The sequence below is a fragment of the Esox lucius genome, chromosome 9 (genome assembly GCF_011004845.1).
Source record: "Esox lucius isolate fEsoLuc1 chromosome 9, fEsoLuc1.pri, whole genome shotgun sequence".
NCBI classification, from domain to species: Eukaryota; Metazoa; Chordata; class Actinopteri; order Esociformes; family Esocidae; genus Esox; species Esox lucius.
The window spans coordinates 5,801,421-5,820,242 of record NC_047577.1 but is presented as its reverse complement, the minus strand read 5'-3'; the positions used below and the strand labels follow the sequence as shown (position 1 = coordinate 5,820,242).

The following is an 18,822-nucleotide window of genomic DNA, read 5'->3' as shown; positions in this document are numbered from 1 at the left end:
CATTGGTCAGCACATTTTCAGCCTAAATTTTACTTCTATTTTATCCCCTAAAAAAAGAAACACACATACACAATATGTTCCTCCTTACTAACAAAAGGTGTCATTTTATTTAGATTTAGGGCTGTGTTATTTTCCTGTTAGATCTGTTATTGATATCAGAGAGAGGACCGATTCACATGAATGACCAAAGCCATGATGGTTGATGGCTGATGATGTAACTAGTGTTGTTTTGAACAGTGCTCATCTGTCCAGTACAGACCAGTGAGACCTGATCAAAAGACAGTGCCATTGTGTCAAATCCCAAAATATTACGTTAGGGTAGCTCTAGCCTGCTTTACATTAGGGTAGCTCTAGCCTGCTTTAAGTTAGGGTAGCTCTAGCCTGCTTTACGTTAGGGTAGCTCTAGCCTGCTTTACATTAGGGTAGCTCTAGCCTGCTTTACGTTAGGGTAGCTCTAGCCTGCTTTACGTTAGGGTAGCTCTAGCCTGCTTTACGTTAGGGTAGCTCTGGGTGGGGCTTTAGCCAAAACTCTAGTAATTGCCCCCTTCTACTGCATTAAATCGCAAGAATCTGATTGCCTCCATAAGGCTTCATGTACCTCTGGGTTTCTGTGGTGGAAGTGTTCTTCCTCGGTGGTGTAGAGCTCAGCAGGTGAGCTGGGTCTGTCTGGTGTCCGGACGCCTCGCAACACATCAGACACCAACGACCGACACACCGACACAGCTTCCCTCTGCTGCAGCTCTCTCTAAACACACAGACACACACAGGCTACCAGAGTTACACTATACACACACACACACCAACGACCGACACACCGACACAGCTTCCCTCTGCTGCAGCTCTCTCTAAACACACAGACACACACAGGCTACCAGAGTTACACTATACACACACACACACCAACGACCGACACACCGACACAGCTTCCCTCTGCTGCAGCTCTCTCTAAACACACAGACACACACAGGCTACCAGAGTTACACTATACACACACACACACGCAGACACGATTAAACAAACATCAGTACACACACAATCCTACCTCCAAGGCGTGTCTTTGGTCTGCTGTCTTATCCAGGTAGGTGGCCACGCCCCTCAGTGTGACCTGGCAGGAGGTGTTGGGACAGCAGTCTTTAGTGAGGTAACGGGAGGGGTAGTGGAGGAGGTGTTGGGACAGCAGTCTTTAGTGAGGTAACGGGACGGGTAGTGTAGGAGGTGTTGGGACAGCAGTATTTAGTGAGGTAACAGGACGGGTAGTGGAGGAGGTGTTGGGACAGCAGTCTTTAGTGAGGTAACGGGACGGCTAGTGGAGGAGGTGTTGGGACAGCAGTCTTTAGTGAGGTAACGGGAGGGCTAGTGGAGGAGGTGTTGGGACAGCAGTCTTTAGTGAGGTAACGGGAGGGCTAGTGGAGGAGGTGTTGGGACAGCAGTCTTTAGTGAGGTAACGGGACGGCTAGTGTTGGGACAGCAGTCTTTAGTGAGGTAACGGGACGGCTAGTGGAGGAGGTGTTGAACAGTACATTGCAGTGGTAATTCTGACCTGCATGGAGGCTCCTCCCAGCAGGACAGGGTGTGTGTTGAGACGCCACACTTCACTCCTGATGCCCGGGACGTCTGACTTAAATATGAACTCAACGTGCCGGCTGGACCCTGGTAGAATCACACCTGAGGACAAAGAACAGGGAGGAGGGAGAGGGAGCCATTCGGGGGAGAGAGAGGGAGATGGATGAGAGATTGTGGGAGCGAGATGGGGGAGAGACCAGGGGGAGAGAGCGTGAGAAGGACAGAAAGGAAGATAATGCAGGTTCCAATGATGACATGCACTGACGTACTGGCTGCCAGCTGTGTTAACAAAAACACTGAGTGTGTGTGTGTTTGTGAGTGTGAGTGTGTGTGTGTGTGTGTACCGGTGGAGGTGTTTAAGTAGAAGTGTTGAGTGTGCGTGTCCTGGCGTCGGGGAAGCTGTGCGTTAATGGCAGGCGCCGCCAGCTGTGTTAACAAAAACACGGTGTGTGTATGAGTGTGTATGTGTGTGTGTTTGTGTGTACCCGTGGAGGTGTCGAAGTAAAAGTGTTGAGTGTGCGTGCGTGTCCTGGCGTCGGGGAAGTTGTGCGGTAACGGCAGGCGCTGCCAGCTGTAGTAAATGGCTGTGCTGCCCTCGTTCTGCAGAACCAGGTGGGAACTGCTCCTCTCTCCCGCCAGGGCCTCAAACGTCACACGGGCACTGATGCCCACCTCCCCCTGGGGGAGGCAGAAGGAGAGAAGGGGGGGAAAGAGAGGGTGCAGGTTTGGATGGAGGTTGGAGAAAGGGAGTGGGAGGGATAGAATTATCAGCTTTTGGGCAGACAAAGGAATTATTTTAGTGGCTGAAAATGTTTAATTGCATGTTTAAATCCTTAAACACCCACTCAACACATTACCATCAAAGGTTTTATTAGTCTAGTGTCTACAGGTTATGGGTCTAGTGTGTGTGTGTGTGTGTGTGTACTTGTATTTGTACATCCAATCTTTTCAGAACCAAAAGTTTGCATGAAAAGTTTGCAGGTTTTGCAAATGTTTTTGCTTAAAGGGGTAGTTTCAAGTAGTTTGGGGTTAAGGTCCAGATAACAGGTTCAAGAAAAACTGTTTAAAAATAATATATAAATGTAGTTCATATTGTTTATATATATATATATATATATATATATACAGCTCTAAGAAATGTTTTCTTAAATTTGCATCTCTACATGGATAGCAGCCGTTCCATTCCAGTGTCTGTTAAATTCCAACACAGGCACACCTCATTTGACTTAATGAGGTACTGATTAGGTGATTACCTGAACCAAATTTAATTTAATGAGGAAAAGTATAAAAAACACTGGTGTGGTCATCACTATGCTCTTGGAATAGGACCAGCTGAATGGCAAAAACTGTACAAGTAGTACCTCAAAGGTAATTAGAATAAAAAATTACTATTCAGCATGACAAAAGAGTTGAAAAGAAAAGCTTTGAGTGAGGAAAAGAAGGGTTTACTGGCAGAGGGATACAGTGAGCGTCAGGTTGCTTCCATCCTGAACATTTCAAAGACGGCTGTTCATAAGAACAAGGTCAAGCAACAGACATTGTGGACAACAAAGCTACAGATTGGCAGAGGGCGAAAACGACCGAGATGACCGTCAACTCATTCAAATGTCACTCAACAACTGTAGGATGACATCAAGTGACCTACAAATAGAATGGCAAACAGCAGCTGGAGTGAAGTGCACGGCAAGGACAGTTCGAATCAGGCTTCTAGGGGCAGGGCTGAAGTTGTGCAAAGCTAGAAAAAAGCCATTCATCAATGAGAAGCAAAGAAGAGCAAGGCTGAAATTTGCAAAAGACCATAAGGATTGGACTGTAGAGGAATGGAGTAAGGTCATCTTCTCTGGCAAGTCAGATTTTTAGCTTTGCCCAACACCTGGTTGTCTAATGGTTAGACGGAGACCTGGAGAGGCCTACAAGCCATAGTGTCTCATACCCACTGTGGAATTTGGTGGAGGATCAGTGATGATCTGGGAATGTTTCAGCAAGGATTGGAATCGGGCAGATTTGTCTTTGTGAAGGATACCTGAATCAAGCCAAGTACAAGGTTATCCTGGAAGAACGCCTGCTTCCTTCTGCCCTGACAATGTTCCCCAACTCTGAGAGTTTTTTCCAGCAGGACAATGCTCCATGCTACACAGCCAGGTCAATCAAGGTGTGGATGGAGGACCCTGTCATGGCCAGCCCAATATCCAGACCTGAACGCCATAGAAAACCTCTGGAATTTGATCAAGAGGAAGATGGATGGTCACAAGCCATCAAACAAAGATTTTTGTGCCAGGAGTGGCATAAAGTCACACAACAGCAATGTGACAGACTGGTGGAGAGCATGCCAAGACGCATGAAAGCTGTGATTAAAAATCAGGGTTATTCCACCAAATATTGATTTCTGAACTCTTCCTAAGTTAAAACATTAGTATTTTGTTGTTAAAAATGAATATGAATTTGTTTTCTTTGCATTATTTTAGGTCTGAAAACAATGCATCTTTTTTTTGTTATTTTGACCAGTTGTTATTTTCTTCAAATAAATACTCTAAATGACAATATTTTTATTTGGAATTTGGAAGAAATGTTGTCAGTAGTTTATAGAATAAAACAAAAATGTAAATTTTACTCAAACACATACCTACAAATCGTAAAACCAGAGAAACTGATAATTCCGCAGTGGTCTCGTAATTTTTTCCAGAGCTGTATGCATGTATATATTATTAAAAAAATATATAAAAAATTAAGAGACCACTTATTAATAAATAGTATATTACTAATTACTAATATAATATTGATTAATTACACAAAGTCATTACATCATCGTGTGCGTGTGTGTGCGTGTGTGTGCGTGTGTGTGCGTGTGTGTGCGTGTGTGTGCGTGTGTGTGCGTGCGGGTGTGTACCTTGTGAGAGGTAGAGTTGCCGGTCCAGCGGGCAGGTTCACCGCAGAACCTTAACGCAGGCACCAGCAGCATGTCCAGCATGACATCATCAAACTGCGACAGCGGGTCACTGGCAGGAGACAGAGTGGGTGTGTCTCTAATGGCACCCTGCTCCATGTATTCTGGGTGGGTGTGTCTCTAATGGCGCCCTGCTCCCTGTATTCTGGTTGGGTGTGTCACTAATGGCGCCCTGCTCCATGTATTCTGGGTTGGTGTGTCTCTAATGGCGCCCTGCTCCCTGTATTCTGGGTGGGTGTGTCTCTAATGGTGCCCTGCTCCATGTATTCTGGTTGGGTGTGTCTCTAATGGCGCCCTGCTCCCTGTATTCTGCACTATTTCAGTCAGTTATAGAGGGAATAAGAGTGTGTGTGTATTCTTTACTTGTTCTCCTGCTCTGCTCTCTTAAGCTCTTCCCTTTCCTCCTCCTCCTCCAATAGGGGGCTCCGTTTCACCATGACAGACGTGAAGGGCTGTGCTGAGCCAATCACCTCCAGTCCATCTATCTCCTAGAGAGACAGACAGACAGAGACAGAGACAAAGAGAGAGATAGACAGACAGACAGAGACCGAGACAATGAGAGAGACAAAGTGAGAGATAGACAGACACAGACAGAGACATTGAGAGAGAGAGACATAGAGAGAAAAAGGTTTAGACAGAGTGAAAGACAGTGAGGGAGAGAGAGAATGGGGGAGGCAGAGTGAGAGAGTGAATGGGGGAGACGAAGAGAGAGAGTGTGAGAGAGAGAGAGAGAGAGAGTTGAGTTTTAGAATAAGTTTATTGGTTCCATGAACCCAAAATACAACAAACACTTACATTACAGAAACATAAACAGAAATGTTTTTAAAAATTCAACACCAAATCATCCTGTTCATTAACTGAGAGAGAAAGAAAGAAAGAATGAAATAAAGAAAGAGATAAGACAATGGGAAGACAGAGAGAGAGAGACAATGGGGAAGACAGAGTAAGAGCTGTGTGTTGCAGACTGACAGTGAGAACACGGGCTAAATAAACACTCTCTTAACCAGGTGCACTTCAGCACTCCTCCGTCCTCTGGCTGCTGTTGCTTTGACAACTGCACTGACCTGGACCTGGGTGCCCGTGGGAACCATTCCATTACTAAGGAAACTACAGTGCACTATAGAGAAAATGGGGTGCTTGTCAATCTCACTGTATACCCGCATATCGAGACCCGAGAACAACCGTTCCGGGAACATCCAGTGAATTGTCCAGAAGCCTAGGGGTGTTAGATTCTTTACTGCAAGGTGTCTGAGGAGCGCCAGGATGATTTGTAGATCGTAAAGTATGACCCAAATGTTGGGATTGGTCCCAGACACAGTTGGCTTCTGTCTGATTGGTCCCAGAAACAGATGGGTTCCGTCTGATTGGTGCTAAAAATTATTAGGTCGGTCCAAAGCCAGAACACATGCACGGGCAAAGCAACATTTAGAACATTTGTGACTGGCTTAAATTCTCTGATCGGTTGGAAATTATTTTGTTCTTAAAACACCCCTCAACCTGGCACCTACTAAACAATTGTCATGGAAGGCGTCTCATACTGAAATATGGAGCGAACGCTAGAGTGCATGGAGAGGGGTTGTCAGGCAAGTGAAATAGGGCTGCTTAATCCCTAGGTAACAGTGACAGGCAGCACAAACTAACCCCAGCGGGTCTATAGAACGTCATGTTCAGGAGGACAGAGAGCTGTTTCAGTAATGGGCCTAATGGTAGCCTGGGTTACTGTAACACCGGACACACAGACACACACTGGCACACACACCGACACACACACATACACACCGACACACACACACTGACTTGACACACTGGCTTTATTTACTATACTCGTGAAAACTGGTTTGGAATCACAACTGATTTCAACTCCTAACCCTAACCTTAACCATTACCGCTGAAACACCCATATAACCCTAACCTTAACCATTACCGCTGAAATACCCACATAACCCTAACCTTAACCATTACCGCTGAAACACCCATATAACCCTAACCTTAAACATTACCGCTGAAATACCCACATAACCCTAACCTTAACCATTACCGCTGAAACACCCATATAACCCTAATCTTAACCATTACCGCTGAAACACCCATATAACCCTAATCTTAACCATTACCGTGGAAACACCCATATAACCCTAACCTTAACCATTACAGTTGAAACAGCCATATAACCCTAACCTTAACCATTACAGTTGAAACAGCCATATAACCCTAACCTTATCCATTACAGTTGAAACACCCATATAACCCTAACCTTAACCATTACAGTTGAAACACCCATATAACCCTAACCTTAACCATTACAGTTGAAACAGCCATATAACCCTAACCTTAACCATTACAGTTGAAACACCCATAAAACCCTAACCCCAAGGAGGGGTGTGGAGTGGGAGGTAAAGGGGGTCTGTGTGGAGGGGTGTGGAGTGGGAGGTAAAGGGGGTCTGTGTGGAGGGGTGTGGAGTGGGAGGTAAAGGGGGTCTGTGTGGAGGGGTGTGGAGTGGGAGGTAAAGGGGGTCTGTGTGGAGGGGTGTGGATTGGGAGGTAAAGGGGGTCTGTGTGGAGGGGTGCAGAGTGGGAGGTAAAGTGATCCTGGTTGGCTGTTAAGCGACATGTGGGTGTCCAGTGGTTTCTGAAGAGGGGATTAATGAAGCTGGTATCTACAGTCAGCTGCTTTGTAGAGGGACGATGGTGTTTGGAGAGTTGTGTGAGAGTGTGTGTGTGTGTGTGTGTGTGCGTGCGCCCGTGTGTCTCTGTGTGTGTCTTACAGGCTGGTTGAAGTCCAGGTCTTTGAGGACGTCTCTGAGCTCATGTCGTTGCTCCTGCAGGTACTGACTCTGATTCCAGGTCCTGCTGGCCGAACAGACCTTCTCTGGGGTCACGAGGCCTACATGATACACACATTACACAGAGGGGGGGTGGGAGGGGGAGGGAGGGAGACGGGGGTGGGAGGGAGAGAGGAGAGGTGGGGGGGTGGAGGGAGAGAGATAGAGAGAGAGAGAGAAATCTACCTGAACATTTTGACTTGACAGACAATTGGTTGCGAGGCCCTGGTTCCTGATATATGCTAATTTATTCCTCAAAGGATGACCATGTGTGTGTGTGCGTGTGTGTGTGTGTGTGTGTGTGTGGGCACCTGTCTCCTTGCGGACGCTCTGGGGCTGAGCGATGTGTGTGACAGGTTCCCATTGTCCTCTCTGTGTCCTGGTCAGGGTGGCTGATATGCCACTCAGCTCATCACCAAACCTCTGGGGGAGGCTCCAGAACTCACTGCCCACACGGTAGCCCTGACACACACACACATGCATGTGTAAGCACATACACATCAAAACAACACACACACACACACAGTCAGGTTAGTTTTACATGGCTGGAAATGCGACAGAGACACACACAGTACAGACAGGCAGGTGTTTCCGACCTGTCCAGGGTGTCTGGATGGCAGGGCCCGGGAGACGACTTCTCTCTGCTCCTGGATCTCCCTGAAACGGCTGGTCTGGGTCATCAACAGACACTCTACTGGTTTCTGCAGCAGGTCTACATTGAGAGACAGAGACAGAGAGGGAGCGATGTTTTGATGATATTCATGATATCTTTTCTGTATCACATCGTGACCGTAGCATTCTATTGATGGTAGTTGTAGTTTAGTGAAATTAGTTGTAGTCCTTCTGGAGGTCCTGTAGATAAGGTCCTGTGTGTGGTGATGCTAGTTGTCATTCTATGTCAGTGTAGTGATGGTAGCTGTAGTTCTTCATCAGTGTAGTGATGGTAGCTGTAGTTCTTCATCAGTGTTGTGATGGTAGCTGTTGTTCTTCATCAGTGTAGTGATGGTAGCTGTAGTTCTCATCAGTGTAGTGATGGTAGCTGTAGTTCTTCATCAGTGTAGTGATGGTAGCTGTAGTTCTACATTAGTGTAGTGATGGTAGCTGTAGTTCTTCATCAGTGTAGTGATGGTAGCTGTAGTTCTACATTAGTGTAGTGATAGCAGTTGTAGTTGTAAATCAGTTTGTAGATGGTAGTTGTAGTCCCGGAGGTCTTACTGGAGATGAGGTCCTGCTGGTGTCGTCTGGCTGCCATGTGTGAGCGCCAGTGCTCCAGGGCGTGGCTCTGGACATCTCTCTGGCCCATTGGGTGAGGAGGGGGCGTCTCCGCACCCCTCTGACCCAGCCCCCCAACCAAGACAGGGGGGCGACCTCCCTGGGGGGCTGGCACCCGCCTCACCAGCTGGAGAGAAGAGTGGGAGCAGAAGATGAAGAGAGAAGGGAACAATGTCATGGTTCCATTGAATTGCTTTACAACCAAATGTCGTCAGAAGGAATTTCCTATCATGACGTCTTCTCTCACCTCAGTCTCTCCCCTGGCCTGCATCTCCATCCTGAAGTCCTCCAGACTACCCAGAATGCTGTGGGGGAGGACCATCCCGTGGGCGTCGAAGCGAGGTCCTCCTGGTCCTGACAAAACCAATCCATCAGAGCCATATATTTGTCTAATGAACCTAAATACATATCCAACATTGGGATCAAATAAACTACAACAGAGCTTCTCAATCTATTCCCGTAACACAAATTGAGATGTATTCTTAGCTTCCACCCCAGCACACCTTGATTGCTCCATGCGTTGATTATAAATTGTAGTATTAGGTGGGTAGTGTTACAGCAATAATTATATTATATATCCATTTTCCCTAATTTAATTATATCCTGTAATAGCTACCATGTCTCACTGGAGCTACCCTAAACGGAGAGGAAAAACATCTGTCCACGTGTTGGAGGTATTTACACAAGCCCAGCTCTAAACTGACTGAAATAATAAGAATCAGATTGGTCGGTTTGAGAATGCTGACCATTCCGTAGCTCTGAGGCCGGCTCATTCAACCCCTGCCTGTATTTCACCCCTCCGACCACAGGGGGCGGTAGAGCACGGCTCACCCGTGTAGTCCAGAGGGTGTGTTGTGCTGTCCGTGGTCAGGGGGCGAGCCACCGCCACCGTCCTCCCCTTCCTGATGTCATCAGGTGGGCGTGTCTTACGCACCAGCACCCGGGTCACTGCTGAAGGTTTCTGGGGTTCTTTAGGGGGCTGGGGTACCCGGAACTACGTACATAAGCAAGAAATACACACATATAATGTACACACTATGTGTATACATCCACAAACACACACGCACACATACACTGTGTGTTGTAGGTAGCAGCACACACACACACCTTCTCCAGGTCCTCTGGTCGGATGGCCAGGGCCTGGATATCTTCTCCTTTCAGAGTGGGGCTCTGAGGCTGCTCTTCACACGCGAACGACGAAGACTCCTCTGACCCCCTGAGACGGTTCTTCTCTGGGAGAGGAAAAGATGAGCCATGTCGTCACCGACTGTCCAAATCCCATTGCGACCATTCTGCGTCAAATTCCCTATCATAAACCAGGTATTACAACGAGGAGCGTTGCTGACCACCACACCAACAATAACAGCGGAACAGACAGACAGACCGATCTGAATATCTGAACGAAGACACCCGACTCGTTTGACTGGTCCTTGGCGAATTAGACGACCACCTCGGACACACCGTCATGAAAAAGATGCACAAAGACACGCGTCCTAGGTCGCGAGGCCGTCTTAGATGCGCTTTCTATGCGCCAAAGCTGACCATCACAGTCTAGGTCTGAGCCTCGACTCTGAGCCAAGCGGACAGGAAGCTGCGCTAGCGATGACACTGCCCAGCATTGCAATGCCAGGGGGGAGACTTTGTCAGCAGGGATTACCTGGTCTCACTGCGCTCTAGCTACTACTGGAGCAGAATGGCTCAGCACAGATCCAGAGCTGGGTAGGAGGTTTTGCGATGATACAGGGCCATAGATACAAATGTATTTTAAGAAGTTGAAGAAAAGGATGCAAAAGGGAGGCTAAAAATATACATAATTATAAATGGAAAAAAAAACACATTCAGACCGAGAAATGATGCAGGCACTCAGCTAATGGTTTATGATACACCCGCTGACCCCCTGACTATGAGAGAAAGGGTATGGAAGAAGAACCCCCCCACACACACACACACCCCCCCCCACACACATGCACACACACACACCCCCACACACACACCCCCCCCACACACCCCCCCCACACACACACACGTGCACACACACGTGCACACACACGTGCACACACACGTGCACACACACGTGCACACATACGTGCACACACACGTGCACACAGTGACGTACAACACAGATACGACGTGGTGGTGTTCTCCAACTCTGTCCCTGGTTACCATGACCACCACAGAACCCACCACTCATCTTTCGCTCCTAACCCCTCCTCCCATTCTCCTGCTTTGCTCCATCCTTCCCTATCGTATTCACTCCCTGGTGTTCTCCCTCACCTCTCCTCCCTCCTTCCCTTTCCAGGCACCAAAGCTGTCCGCCACACAATTAGAGGGTTGATAATTGACTGCGCACCCATCTGACAGGAAGCCCCATGGGCGATGGAAATTGGCTAGCATCGCCCGGGGAGGGGGCAGACATCGTCAGCAGGGATTTCCTGGGTCACTGCGAATCTCACTCTCACTTCTCTACCTCCCCCCTCCATTCCCTGTCAAAGATGTCCAAAATATTGTTATAATATGTTTTATAAAACAGTCGCACTTCATCCACCGCTTCCTTCCCTCTCAACCTCCCCCCTCCTCTGTATCACCCTCCATCCTCCCCCTCTCTGTTTCCCTCCTCTCCCTTCCTCTCAGTCTTTCTCCCTCCTCCCCTCACTATCTACCCTCCCCCCCATCACAACGTGCCTCCCTCCTCCCCCTCTCCGTCTCCCTCCCTCCTCTACCTCCCTCATCCCATCTCTGTATACCTCCCCTCCTCCATATACCTCCCTCCTCCCCCTGTTCTCTGGCTCCCTCCTGTCTCCCCCCCCCAAGTCTATTCTGAGGCACAGTACAGTCTGTGTCGTGTCAGGTGTGCGCAGCGGCCAAAGCTGCTAAGCCGTTAACTCCAGGTGCCAGTGACAGACAAGTTTGACGGGTGTCAGTAGATTCACCCATCAACGTAAACCAGGCGTATCCTCACAGATCTTCCCGGGTGCATAGGTCGGGGGGTACTCGACCACTGGGGGGGGGGGCAGGGCCAGCGGTGGGGGTGGGGGGCGTGCTTGGCCTCTCTCATCACATGATGTTGTATTTCTATTTGACCTTGTGCGTTTCTATTGCGTTATCCCAATCAGACGACGGATGGCAGCATATTCTACGGCAGGATCGGCTTGACATGCCTTTATATCGCTCCATATGTTTTGTACCGTGTGTGGGGGGGCTTGTAAGGACATCTTGCACCCGGGCCCGGTTTCACCACGCTACACCAGTGTACTCAATTCTTATGCCGCGAGGTCCGTAGTTGAGTTTGAGGGGCTCAGGGTCCAGCACCCATTCGGGAATGGGCCCATGGCCTGATTTTAAATGGAAAAGTACTAGGTTATTTGTCATCTTTGAGGAGCACCAAGACCAGCCAGTGTTCACACAAACACACACACACACACACAGGTATTCACACAAGAAAGACAAAACTCTGCTTTAGTGTAAAGACAGGAAATTAGATGTCACTGTGTCCTTGGAAGTATTGTTCTTGCCATGCTCTCGCTCTTTCACTCACTCACTTTCTCTTTTATTCTCTTATTCATGACCAAAATTCCTCCCACTTTCTGTCCATGTCTACAAAGATGGCATTGTGACCCACTAATGTTAAAAAACAAGGAAAGTACTTTCAGTTAGGAACAGAGATAAAGTACAAGTGTGTTTCTATGCATGTGTATGTTTAGTGAGCTGCTATTTTAGCAAGACATATTCTATATTCTACATACCTGGAGGAGTCCGGGATCTCGTGTCCTTTTTAGGAGTTTTTCCAGTGGATTTGCTTATACTTGCCATGTCAATGTTTAGGATACAGAACGATGCTATCAGTAATGTGGACTGTAGCTAAAGTTAGTCAACGTTTGCTAGTCACATAAATGAGCGTGGCAATTTATGAAGTTGTTTGTGCTACATTGGTGTCACAAATGCATAAAATTGAAATAAATTTTTTTTAAATAATACAACGTTAAATCACCCTTGAAAACAGAGCTAACGTTAGCACCAGCTCAGCTAGCCTTGACATGCCGACCTCTTCCTTCTTGCTGCAACAGAGCTGTACCCATGGCAACGGACGCTTTCGCAGCCGCCCAACGGAAATATCTTGTCCCTCAGGAAGATGTAATCATCTGACAAAATAAAAGCATCCAAATTCTATGCAATTAGGGAAGAGAAATTAGGCCTAACACATAACAATTATTGTATGCACATATTGTAAAGAGAAATGAAATGAAATTGACATTCATAATATATAGCCATAGGCATTTTTTTTTTTAACTGGTCCATTTGGCATATAACGATTAATCACCCTGTACTGAAGATTTGAATATGTCCCTTGTGACTTATTTGTATGCTCGTGATAATGATAAAACACAAAGTTTCTAAACAACACCAACGTACAAAGGCCTAATGGTCGAGTGCCCAGTAGTAGCCAGCTACAGCTACCATTGTTACCAGATCAGCAAAAACTCAGTGTTCTCCTGTAGAACAAAACAAGATCTCCACGCCTGTCAGCCAGTAGTGCTGGCGACGAGCTCTTTGAAAAGGTAAGCAGATGATCACTGCTGTGTGACGTGGACGAGCCCGGTACATGCACGGGTATAAAAAGACCAACACGCCTTCGGTTTCCAGACCACCCAGACCAGACGCGCTTTAACCTACCAGTGTCACGAAGCGCGCATGAAGCATAGAACCCACAACTCACTATTGGCTGGGATCTTATAGGATCCATCCAGGCTATTTTACATTTCACATGACACTCAAGAGAGACTACATTATGGAGGTAAAAGGGAAACGCTCCAACAGCCCACCGGCTACCACCACCATCACCGCTCCCGTAGCACATAACCCCGACATAGGACCTTCTGAGTTCCCCGCCGGGGCCAGATCGGTGTGCCCTGTCTCCTCCAAGGTCCTGCTGGCGTACAAAAACGCACCGGGATTCAAAGCAAGCATGGGCATCCTGAAAATGGCCACGTCACAGTGGAAGCACCAGGAGAAGGGGAGAGTGCGGTCCCCAAGCACGGCAAGCCGTCTTCCACCTTTCTCCAGCGACCACCCCGGCAAAAGGTCCCCACTGGACCAACTTGCCACGCTGGTTCTCCAAGGGCAGAACCGGCTCCGTCAGCTTGGCGTCAACGACCTGCGGGTCGGCCAGGACTCTAGACCGGACCCGCTGAAGTCCACAAAGCCGCAAAACTGCAAGCGCATCGTGGTGCTGGGTGCGCCGCGTGTGGGCAAGACTTCCATCCTTCGGCGGTACCTCCGAGATGGCTTCGCGGAGGAGTACCAACCGACCTATGAGGATTTCCTCCGGAAAATGTTTCACATTCGCGGGGAGACATACCAGATTGACATCCTTGACGCCTCCGGAGAGAGGAGCTTCCCGGCAAAACGGAGACTGTCTATACTCACCGGTGCGTAACGGGAACATACATTAAAAGCTAATGGAAATCCTTATTATGGTGAACTGTTGGTTGTAGTTTGCTACGGCTGAATCCCCTTTGTTGTTGTTGTTTTTGTTGTATTTTGTTTGATCACTTTACAAACCGGATGGTTCGAGCCCTAGATGATTGATTGACTGAAAGACAATGTTAATCAGCACATAGGTATCCCAGCAATACACGTTATAGTGTTGTTATTACGTTGACAACAATAAATAATAGTAAAAACATATTTGTGGCCTTATCCAGGATAATTGGCTGTTACAGTCACTCGGCGTTGGTGCGTAAGAACAGTCCTTAATATGGTATATTTGACATCCAGTACCACACCCCTTAGTGTCTTTCTTTAGTGCACACGATTGCTATTGAAGTCTAGATCTGCAGGGCTAAAACATTCCGGGTTAATCTCATTTGGGACTGGTTGAGACCTGGGAACCGACGTGAGTGTAATTATACCAGGGAGAAACTACGGGTGAAGAATTAATGGGACGGGGCTCATGACCTCCCCAATATTACTGACAGGTCAATGTGACCACCCTGGAAAAGAGTGAAAACCCTGGGATTCCCTGACCCCCCCTGAGCTATACAGTAGCAATATACTTAACCAATACGACAACAGAGGAGAGGTCTGGATACAGCCGTGGTGTATCCAAGGTGTATCACCTTGTGTCTAACTATTATTCATATGAAACATGCATATGAAAAGTTTTAGGCGTACTGTAAAAGAGGATATGTCGTTAATGAGAGAACATGAATAAATGCAGCTTAATAGACCTAATATAGCATTAGGTAAAATATAGTCAATATGCTACAATACAATAGAAAGTTATAGAATAACTTGAGACCAGTGATGATAATAATATACTACATTTATTTATTCCAAATGAGGAACATCAGTTCGAATTGCTGCCTTTGGCTTATTGTAAGAAAGTCTAATGTGTAAACATTTCCTTCTGTTGTTCTACAGGTGACATTTTTCTTCTGGTCTTTAGTCTGGATGACCGGAGCTCTTTTGAGGAGGTGTGCGCCCTGCGCGCAGAGATCCTGACCGCGAAGACTAAGCTCCTCAAGCCCACCGGTCCGGGGCAGACTGCACGGGTCCCTACGGTGGTCTGCGCCAACAAGGTGGACCTGTCACCTGAGGAGAGAGCCGTCTCCCGAGAAGAGGTGCACCAAGCTCTCGGCGAGGACTTCGCCTACTTCGAGACCTCTGCCAAAGACAGCACGAACCTAGAGGATGTGTTCGAGGCTCTGGCTGAACGGGGCGGGCTGCCAGCTGAGACCGGTCCCTCGCAGCACCGCAAAGTCTCGATTCGGTCGTACCAGGCAATCAAGACGTGCTGCGTGGCCGGTAGAGGGAGCCCGGCAGCCGGCTCAGAGACTCCGTGTGGGGTGTTGTATCCGCTTGCTCGAAGACCGAGTTTCAGTACTGATCTCCGGCAGGTCCTCGGCCCCAATTTGGCGCGGAAGCCCGGCAAGCCGTTGGAGAAGTGCCAGATCCAGTGAGTTAGCCAAAGACAGCCAGTCTGTTTATAATTGCCGGTGGAGCGAGGAAGTGCAGCGTGTATGCAGAACTTGTTATTTGATTGAACTTTGTGCGTGAACCGAATATTTAAACCATGGAATTGTACATAGACCTAATAATTACGATAATGTAATAATATATCGTGTGGTTCAATCTAATGTGAACTATGGTTTTTGAAACAAATAAAAGGTTATAATACATCTTCGATCCATCTAGTATCCTGCATTATTGTGTGCGTGTCGCTGCAGCAGCTGAAGAAGGAGTGGGAACAGGAGCACACAGAGTCAAGGACTTGAATGCAGAGGCTGTTACATAAAACCTTTCAGGAATCCCACGGAGAAAGAGGGAGGCTGAGAGCGAGAGCGCACGCGCGTGTGCGTGTTTGTGTATGTGTGTGTATGTATGTGTGTGTGTGTGTGTGTGTGTGTGTGTGTGTGTGTGTGTGTGTGTGTGTACGTGTGTGCGTGTGTACGTGTGTGTGTCAAACAGGAAAGTATTGACTCAAGTGGATTCGTGATCGACCAGATTATACTAGCCAATTTACTAACTGCTTTAGACTTTTCATATTCCACGTTTCAGTTTTAAAGCGAAATGCATTATGTTTATAAACTAATATTTGACATTTTATTTACACACGTTTCGCACACATAGATCAATTCATATTCCTACACTCTCAAAGCCCAATTCAATCTACATCTAACGTGATGATAATGACAACAATGAAGAAGTTGTTGAAGAATAGGGGTAATTACCCTGACTAACATCTTTCTCCACTTGCAATCAGTGCTCCGTTGTTCTTTAGTTAAGCGAGACTGTGTCCTTTCTGAGTGTATTCGTGTGTGTGTGTGCATCTTTTCTGTGCCCTTTGAATTGTTGCATGGTCAGTGAAAGCCTTTCATCGTGACAGATGTTGCTGCTATATGGGAGTTTCCATATACACCATAGTTTTATGTGTGTATGAATGTGTAGTTGCATGTGCGCTTTCCTGTGTTTGTTCCTGGGTGTGTAGTTGTGTGTGTGTGTGTGTGTGTGTGTGTGTGTGTGTGTGTGTACATGTGCAGTAGTGCGTGGCTCAAGAACTAAACTATTGATTATTTTTTTCGTTCTCACTCTTTTCAAGGATACATTCCATACACACAAATATTACCCAGAGTTGAGAGCGGCCTCCCTGGATGGTAAAGTTAAATCGGCATGTAGGGGAAAGCTACTTTTCTACCCCTCCTCACATCTTGTCTACCAGGGCACAAGAACAAGCTGGAGTCAGAGATCATTTACTTAACTTTATTTAACTTTATTTTTAATTGTACTTTTACTTTGTTTTGTTACTGAAGTGTACGGAAAAAAAACACCAAATAGGATAGAAGAATACAAGGAGGAATAAAGTAAGAATTGAATGAGGGGCGCTTAGTACTAGTAATAGCTAGCTAGCTACTGATCCAGTGCCTAAGTTTACCTTGAGGAGTAATATGGTGTGGTATTTAAAAATACTGGCCACCAGGTGGTACCAGAATGCTCGAAGAGGCTCCTTTGTTTGTCAACAGCTACTTGACTGGAGCCAAGTAACCAATTCATGGATATATTAATGAGCGACCACAGGTGACGAGGAGTAGATGGTAATTTGTTACTAAAACGTTTGTGCAGCAACACAGCGTTTATATACAATTTTAAATTATTTATTAAACATTTTGGATTCTTATGGTCTACAACAGTTTTACTAAGCGTGATTTTATTTAACAATTGTTCGTTTTATTAATGTATTAAATACATAAAAATCTAATTTAAAAAACATCTCTCCTCAACAACCCAACTTCTACCACTTTGCAGCCACCCGCTGTGGACTTTACATGGCAGGACACAACCCTGCATTTGGCCCCCATGCTCTATAGTCACACACTTCAGACTTCACATGGCAAGAAACCACCCTCCATTATGGCTCCCATGCTTTACAGTCACACACTTAAGACTTCACATGGCAGGAAACCACCCTCCATTATGGCTCCCATGCTTTACAGTCACACACTTTAGAATTAATGTGGCAGGAAACCACCCTCCATTATGGCCCCCACCACTGTACTGCCAGTCACGTGCTGGATTCACATCACAGGAACTACCTCTTTCTAACATGCTCGCGTGCAAAGCTCACACACACACACAATCAACACATCCTTGTGTCTGTATATCTGCCTGCAAAGGTTTTCACCCTGGATCAACAGGGTTCTCTCTCTGTCTTTCGTCATCCATCACACACACACACACACACACACACACACACACACACACACACACAGACACACACACACACACACACACACACACACAGACACACACACACACACAGACACACACACACACAGACACACACACACACAGACACAGACACACACACACAGACACAGGCCTGGCCTTGGCTTTTCATGTGCTCTGTCACATCCTCATCTCAAATGGAAGACAAAAGACAGACCTACCGCTTCAAAGAAGGAAATGTTTTGCTTAAATATACAACCATGTTTCCAAAAAATTTAGGACACAGTGTAAAATGAAAAGAAAAACAGAATGCAATGATGTGTAAATCATTTAAAACCTATACTCAATAGCAAATAGTACAAAGACAACATATCAAATGTTGAAACTGAGAAATGTTACTGTTTCGTGAAAAATATATGCCCACTTAGAATTTGATGCCAGCAACATGTTTAAAAGACTGGAAAAGTTGTGCAATGCTAAAATAAAGAAAACCTTTTAGAAAATCTCCCAACTAATTAGATTATTTGGCAACAAGTCAGTAACATGATTGGGTACAGAAAAAAATTCCCAGAGAGGATGAGTCTTTCAGAAGTAAAGATGGGAAGGTGTAACGTTTCTCAACGTAAAATTGCAAAGATTTTGGGGATCTCATCATCTCCGAGGCATACTATCATTAAAAGATTCAGAGAATCCGGAGAAATCTCTGTTTGCAAACGTCACTGCATGGGCTCAGGAACTCTTCTGAAAACCATTGTCTGTGAACACAGTACGTTGCTGCACAAAAACAAAAACAAGCATCATTTAAGATGGACTGAGCTCATTTAAGATGGACTGAGGCGAAGTGGATAACTGTCCTGTGGTCTGACAAATCAAAATCTGAAATTATTTTTGGGAATCACGGCCCATCCAGCTTGTTAGCAGGGCACAGTTCAGAAGCCAGCATCCATGAGAGTATTGGGGTGCATTAGTGCACAGGGCATGGATGACTTGCATGTAAGT

General features: G+C 46.6%; 1 protein-coding gene and 1 long non-coding RNA gene across 3 annotated transcripts in view; one reads left to right on the top strand and one right to left on the bottom strand.

The window, feature by feature from the left end:
• Positions 1-12,608, bottom strand: part of mycbpap — a 19,068-nt gene extending 6,460 nt beyond the window's left edge. For both annotated transcript variants that reach the window (XR_003782234.2, XR_003782235.2), the window contains exons 1-14: positions 12,345-12,608; positions 9,709-9,833; positions 9,433-9,595; positions 8,849-8,955; positions 8,545-8,728; positions 7,926-8,041; positions 7,641-7,791; positions 7,273-7,391; positions 4,871-4,995; positions 4,451-4,559; positions 2,049-2,241; positions 1,541-1,665; positions 1,043-1,105; positions 599-745 (exon numbers count right to left, since the gene is read on the bottom strand). This is a non-coding gene — a long non-coding RNA (mycbp associated protein). The remainder of the gene's footprint in view (positions 1-598; positions 746-1,042; positions 1,106-1,540; positions 1,666-2,048; positions 2,242-4,450; positions 4,560-4,870; positions 4,996-7,272; positions 7,392-7,640; positions 7,792-7,925; positions 8,042-8,544; positions 8,729-8,848; positions 8,956-9,432; positions 9,596-9,708; positions 9,834-12,344) is intronic.
• Positions 12,609-13,255: 647 nt separating this feature from the next.
• si:dkey-27j5.5 (GTP-binding protein Rhes) lies at positions 13,256-15,756 on the top strand. The gene is made up of 2 exons (XM_010868441.4): positions 13,256-14,027; positions 15,022-15,756. The coding sequence occupies exons 1-2, from the start codon at positions 13,364-13,366 to the stop codon at positions 15,558-15,560; spliced, it is 1,203 nt and encodes a 400-aa protein (XP_010866743.4). The 5' UTR covers positions 13,256-13,363; the 3' UTR covers positions 15,561-15,756.
• Positions 15,757-18,822: the final 3,066 nt, after the last annotated feature.